Source organism: Pelodiscus sinensis, chromosome 20 (genome assembly GCF_049634645.1).
Source record: "Pelodiscus sinensis isolate JC-2024 chromosome 20, ASM4963464v1, whole genome shotgun sequence".
Classification (NCBI taxonomy): Eukaryota; Metazoa; Chordata; order Testudines; family Trionychidae; genus Pelodiscus; species Pelodiscus sinensis.
In genome coordinates this window covers 1,837,205-1,844,183 of record NC_134730.1, presented here as the reverse complement: position 1 = coordinate 1,844,183, position 6,979 = coordinate 1,837,205, and the positions used below count along the sequence as shown (strand labels likewise).

The following is a 6,979-nucleotide window of genomic DNA, read 5'->3' as shown; positions in this document are numbered from 1 at the left end:
GGCAGGGATCCGGGCATTGCCTGCAGGTCGCTGCAAAGGATGAGGGAATGTTCCACGCAGGACCCTGCAGGGGGCGGCGATGTGGGGATGTTCCATGCAGGTCCCTGCAGGGGGCGGGGAGGGGTCTTGCCTTGATAGGCAGGTGGAGCTGTGGGCGGGCCAGGGGGAGGCGGGTTTTGGATCGTAGCTTGCAGAGGTTGCTAGGGCCCTGGCCGGAGATGGGTTGCGAGGGGAGCCAATGGCCCTACGTGCTTCCATTGACGGACACGAGCGACAGCCAATAGATGGTGCTGAGGCGCGAGTGGGCGGGCCCTGCTCGGGGGGCTCGCGGGAGGGGGCTCGCGCGGTGGCGCTAAAGGCGCCCTGAGGAGGGGGCGGAGCGGGGAGTGTGCCGCGGAGCCGGGCGGGAGGCGCGAGACCGCGCTGCAGGTGAGGGGCCGGGGTGGGCCCGGGGGGCTGTGAGGGGGGGAGTGACCCCCCCCATGCCCCGGCTGGGCGCGCGGCTCGCTGCGGGGGGGCCGGCGGGACAAAGACCCTGCGCGCTCGCGGCAGCCAGAGGGCCCCCCCCCGCCAGCCTGGGGGCGTCCCGCGGGGGCTCCGGGCGCGCCGAGCTGGCCATGTCCCCCCTGCCCGGCCAGCGGGGCCGCCCCCGGGGCGAGGCGGCCGAGGAGGCCCCGGGGGGGGGCGGCGCGTTCGATCCTGTTCCCGCGTTGGGGGGCGGCCAGGGCGCCTCAGCGCTGGGGGGGGGGGGGGGCGGTGCCGCGCGGGGAGCCCGTGAGCCGGCGGGGGCGGGGGCGGCTTTCCCCGCAGTCCCCGAGGGGATGGTCCGAGGCTGGCGCCGGCTCTTTTGTCCTCCGGAGTCGGGCGGGTGGACGCGGCGGCCGCGGAGCCGCTCTGCCCTCCAGCCCCGCTCCGAGGGCGCTGGCCCGGTGCCATTGACTCCCGCGGGCCGTAGCGGGTTTATGACCAATACTGGCCCCCGGGCTCGCCGTCCTCGGGAGCGCCAGGGCTGCACGACGGGTGCCACTCCCTGCCTCCGCTGCTGCTGCTGGGAGCGCTCCCGCTTTAGTCCCCTTTTGTTTAGACTGGAGTAGGGGTGGGATTTTGTGCTAGTCTTCATTGTCTACTTGGACAGCATGCCAGGTGGAGTTCTGCATGGTGAAATGGTGTAATTGTGAATGCGGATTTTAATTTGCCATCCTCCTTAATTGTGTCTAGCAAAACAAACAAACCTACCCCAGTAAAAATAGAAAACAGGACTATGTAGCACTTAAAGACTAAAACGATGGTTTATTAGATGATGAGCTTTCGTGGGCCAGACCCACTTCCTCAGATCAAATCTTCCACTATTTGATCCGAAGAAGTGGGTCTGGCCCACGAAAGCTCATCATCTAATAAACCATCTTGTTAGTCTTTAAAGTGCTACATAGTCTGGTGTAGCTAAAACAAAATACAGGACTAACACGGCTACATTTCTATCACCACCCCAGTAAGGCACAGCATAAAATAGCTTGCTTTTGTAAGGCTGTCCTTGTAGTGTCAACCTGGCATTGTCCTGAGTAACTGGGTCACATCTGTGCCTTGAGGATGGAAAATGAAAAATGACCATTAATAGTCTGTACTCTTAATATTTAATACACAGGTTTTGATTCTTTGTATGAACTAGTTCATGTACTGCTTCAGATTCTAGCTCTTAACTAAGATTGTTTATTAGTAATATTATCTCTGTTCATTTAACAAGATAATGGAATTTGCAAACAACTCAATTTTCACTAAAAACAAGCATGGGGGAAACTAGAATGGGAGTTTCAAAGATGACTAGCTTTTTGGACTGGAGGGAAGTGTCTCTGCAAGGACACTGTCAACTCAACTCAGATTTAAATAAAAATATTAACTGGTTAACACACTACAAAGGCAACTTCCCCTGCCTTTGCTATTTGCTTTTACACATCAAAAGCTATGAATGGAACACATTCAGCCTGACTCAGCTTCATTAACATTGGTCCTACAATTGACAGGTAACTAGTTTTGCTGTTATATATACCCTGGATCTATAATTTCCACTCCAGCTCATCTGATGAAATGGGTTACCCATGAAAGTTCACAATACAATATATTTGGTAGTCTCTAAGGTGCCACAGGACTGCTTATTGTTTTAGTAACTTGTAGCTAGCTAGCTGAAGTAAGGAATAAGATGGCACTCCTGAAGTCACCTCTAACTCTTCTTTTCCTCTGGATGGATTTTTCTCTTAGCAGAGAAAATAAAGTCAACTGTTGTTGCTGTAGTCAATTCTTAGGCTGATGATGCAGAATTAAGCCATTCTGTAGTAAATAAAGCAGATTGCTTCACAGCCCTCTGGTGGATTGAATGACCTCATGCTTGCTTTGCATTAGTTGCCTTGAACAATTTATCAAACTGGCATGCTGTAGATGTAGACATTAGTATTGTACTTAAATACTTAACTGAGTGCTCACTTGTGGGTGGATGAGTTGCAAGATTTTCTTCTGAACACATGCTAGAATATAAAATGTGGTGAATGTACAGTTACCTTAAAACAAGATATGTGTAGTGAGAATTCAGATTTCTGTCCCTTTTTTAAGGATAGGAGAAAGCCATTAGGCCCACCCCTTCTGCTCTCCTGTGCTTAAACATAATCAAACTGTACATTTTGGGAGTTCTTAATCAAATAGATGCAACTGTGCTTGTGGCTTTGCTTGTGGCTGTTGGTCACATTTACTAATCTAATGAATAAAAGTTGTGTACAAATGAAATATTTGAGGCCTTTTGGTATTATCTTCTCTCAACTGTGAGAATTGATAAAATGTAATAAAAAATCAATTATACTTAAACACCATGTCTCATAAAACCAGTGTGTGGGAATATTAAAACATGATAGCACCTACTGTTTACTGCTGGAACTGACAGAAAATAAACTAAGGTAAATCTGATCAGCTTTCAGAAAGAATACAAGCAATGATTATATGGCGTGGTTTTAAAAAATATAAAGTTCTTATCTCTTAAGGAAAATCCTCCTTGTAATTGGTGTTTTTAGTCTCATTTATCTGGTCTCACTACAGTTTTTTTGTTTGTTTGGATGACTTAATGAAAACCAGCAAGTGCTATATAGAACAAATAAGTGGGTGCTTTCTTTTCTCACTACTATTCAGTACTTCCCAACAAACATGTATTAAATCTGGTATTTCCTTTATACTCTTGTTTTTGCACAACAGTGTACATTGTAGGGGTGCTGTAAAGACAAATACTCTTAAAGATTATAAAGATTTTCAGATCTACTGGGAAAGGTATTGTACAAGATCTAGTTGTCATCCTTGCTTGGTATACACAGTAGAAGAGACCCTGCACTGTTCCAACCCTATATAAATGAGTGTTCCTCTACTTCTCTTTACTTCAGTGTGATTTTTAACTTTTATATGCAGCAGTACCTTTTAGACAGGATGATCTTCAAACTACCTACTTGATAACTAGCCTCAGGACTTTTTTTTAATAGGCCTCGCATCCCTAGTAGGTATCTAACTTAATATGCCAATTAGCCATTTTCATACATTAAATGGTTGGCTTTGAAATGATTGCAAACTGTGCCGGTGACTAACATACCTTTTCTTCATCTAACAAGGTGAATTCGGGTGGACACTTCTGTTTACAATGGCGCTAAGGTCTGGACAGGAAGATCCAGAGAGATATCTTTTTGTGGATAGGGCTGTAATTTACAACCCTGCTACCCAGGCTGACTGGACTGCTAAAAAACTGGTATGGATTCCTTCAGAGCGCCACGGTTTTGAGGCAGCCAGCATCAAGGAGGAAAGAGGAGATGAAGTGTTGGTTGAACTGGCAGAGAATGGAAAGAAAGCAATGGTCAACAAAGATGACATTCAGAAGATGAATCCCCCCAAGTTCTCTAAAGTGGAAGACATGGCGGAATTAACCTGCTTAAATGAAGCCTCTGTACTGCATAATTTGAAGGACCGATACTACTCTGGACTCATCTATGTAAGTATTGGCCATTAAATTATCCTGTATGGGAAATTAATATGGTAGCTAATTTTAAATAAAATTAGATAACTACTTCATTCTTTAAAAAATGAAAAGGAGGAGATGGTTATAGTCTTTGGATTTGATGTTGATAGACCTTTTTCCTGTCTGAGTGCAGAATATTTGGGATAGGGACTCTTAGCTACATTATGTATTGTCTAATGACTCTTAAGTGCTACCACAATAAGAAGAATTTTTGTACTGAAATACTGTTGCAAGCATTCGTTAGCTATAATTAAGGATTACTTAAAGGTAGGATGTCTAATGTTATCTCAGTGTTTTAGCTCATGCTGTTTAGTTAGGCATGTCCAAGGCAAATCCTTTTAACTGACAAAATAGACTGCATCAAATGACTGACTAGTTTGACCTGTCTAGATTTTATAATTTAACTTCAACAAAGTGCCACTGTTTAATATAGAGAATGAATGAGCAAATACATTTCTTTAACTTGGCAAGCTGTTCATTATATAAGGTAATAAAAGGTTATCATATCTTTAAATAATATAGTTGGGAAGGAGTGTGAAAACATAATTTCTTTTTTTAGAATCTTATATCAACTTAGTGAGCCAGGAATTTTGTGCTTAAAATAAACCAATAAAATAAACTAGATGTTTCACTTTCTATTTCCAACTAATTAAGAAGAGAACTTTATCTTCATCTTTCTCTAGAATTAGAAATAGCAAAGCTATTCACGCCTCTTGAGGAAATGAAACAACAGGGTCAATGTTGAATGAAGGTCTGTGGCAGTATAGTGAGAGTGGCTCCTTGCCATATCTCTTCTCTTGCCAAATGAATTGCAATACAGGCAGTCCCCGGGTTACATACAAGATAGGGACTGTAGGTTTGTTCTTAAGTTGAATCTGTATGTAAGTCGGAACTGGTGTCCAGATTCAGCCGCCGCTGAAACTGACCAGCGGCTGACTACAGGAAGCCCGAATCAGAGCTGATCTGCCCCGGGCTTCCTGTAGTCAGCGCTGGTCAGTTTCAGCGGCGGCTGACTTGGGGACGGCTGGGGCAGAGCTGCTGGGTTGCTCCAGTAGCGCCACTCCTCGGCGCTACTGGACCAACCCGGCAGCACCCAAGCTGCTCTGCCTCAGGTGTCCTGATTCAGCCGCTGCTGAAACTGACCAGCAGCCGCTGAATCAGGACACCTAGGGCAGAGCAGCTGGGGTGTTGCCGGGTTAGTCCAGTAGCTCCCAGACCGGTGCTGTGGGACCAACCAGCAGCGCCCCAGCTGCTCTACCACAGGTGTCCGGAGAAAAGCCTGGTCTGCTGGGGGGGGGGGGGGGGGGGGAGGGCGCACTAGTTGCGCGCCCCCCCCAGCAGACCAGGGAGACGCGGGCGGCGGACCGAGATGCACTGTGGTCCTGCTGCCTGGGTCCTCCGCGGCTTTGCTCTGCGTCTCTCTGGTCTGCTGGAGACCAGCAGACCAGGGAGACGTGGAGCAAAGTCGCGGGCAGCGGGACAGCCCAGACGCGCCGCGGCTGTCCCGCTGCCGGAGAGAGCAGACCAGGGAGACGGGGAGCAAAGACAGCCGCGGCGCGTCTGGGCTGTCCCGCTGCCCGCGTGCTTCACGGTTTTGCTCAGCGTCTCCCTGGTCAGCCTGGGGGCAGACCAGGGAGACGCGGAGCAGCTTTTCTCGCCCCGGAGGACGCGGGCGGCGGGACCACGGCGCATCTGGGCATCCCGCCGCTCCCGTCCTCCGGGGCAAGAAAAACCCTGTTCGTAACATAAGTCAGATCTGCGTAACTCGGGGACTGCCTGTAGTCCCTTGCTGAGTCAGAGAATCATTAACATCTAAAACTAGGTTCTTTGTCTTAAAAGAAATGGTAACTTCTGCCTAAATATTTGATTCCATATGGTAAACATTTGTTCCAAAGAATTAAACTCAGTCTCTTCAATTTCTTTGGTGTACATTGAGTAACCTAGCTCTAGGACAGATCATTTACCAACTCCTTAAAGAGGGGTTTTAGTTCTTAGTGCAGTCATTGCTACTATGTGGATATGTTTCTTCTGTATTTAGCAGCTCACTCACATGATTCACTCTTATTAATTTTTAAACTGTCTATACTGAAGGCTTGTGGTGCTTTAGTGAAAGGAAGACTCAAAAGAAAAACACTAGCTCAGTGAAACTTACATTGGAATGCCTCACTAATTTATAACTAAAATTAGATCCTTAAGATTAGGATGAAATAAAACTAACTGTACTCAAGTTTGTGGTAATTAAATGCTTTGTTTATAGTCTATCTGCAGTATCTTTTAAGTGTCAAAGCAAACTCTTGAGTATTCAGACAGCCAATGTAGATATGAGATCATTTGCAGATGACACTAAACTGCTCAAGATAGTTAAGACTAAAGCAGACTGTGAAGAGCTTCAAAAAGAGCTCCCCAAACTAAGTGATTGGGCAATAAAATGGCAAATGAAATTTAATGTTGATAATAAGTAATGCACATTGGAAAAAATAATCCCAACTATATACATACGGTATGATGAATTTAGATATAACTACTCGAGAGATTTTTTTGGAGTCATTGTGGATGTTTTCAGAGAACTATCCACTCAAAGTGCAGTGGCAGTCAGAAAAGCAAACAATGTTAGGAATAATTAAAAAAGGGATGGAGAATAAGACAGAAAACATCTTACTACCTCTGTATAAAACCATGGCACACCCACATCTCGAATTTTGCGAACAGGTGTCAGCTCATCTCCAAAGATTTATTGGCATTGGCAAAGGTTCAGAAAAGGGCATAAAAATGATTAGGGGTTTTGAACAGGTCCCAGTGAAGAGAGATTTAAAAAAAAAAAAAACCTGGGACATCTCATCTTAGAGGAGACTAAAGGGGGATATGATGGAGGTCCTATAAAATCATGACTGGTATGCAAAATGTGGATAAGGAAAAATTATTTGCATGTTCCCATACCACTGT

The 6,979-nt window shown here is 46.2% G+C and overlaps 1 protein-coding gene across 3 annotated transcripts in view; it reads left to right on the top strand.

Annotated features, from left to right (window-relative positions):
• The first annotated feature begins 283 nt into the window (after positions 1-283).
• MYH10 (myosin heavy chain 10) overlaps positions 284-6,979 on the top strand; it is a 146,865-nt gene continuing 140,169 nt past the window's right edge. For all 3 annotated transcript variants that reach the window (XM_075903464.1, XM_075903463.1, XM_075903462.1), the window contains exons 1-2: positions 284-429; positions 3,636-4,009. In XM_075903464.1, coding sequence (XP_075759579.1) covers positions 3,665-4,009 — 345 coding nt within the window. In that variant the 5' untranslated portion in view covers positions 284-429; positions 3,636-3,664. The remainder of the gene's footprint in view (positions 430-3,635; positions 4,010-6,979) is intronic.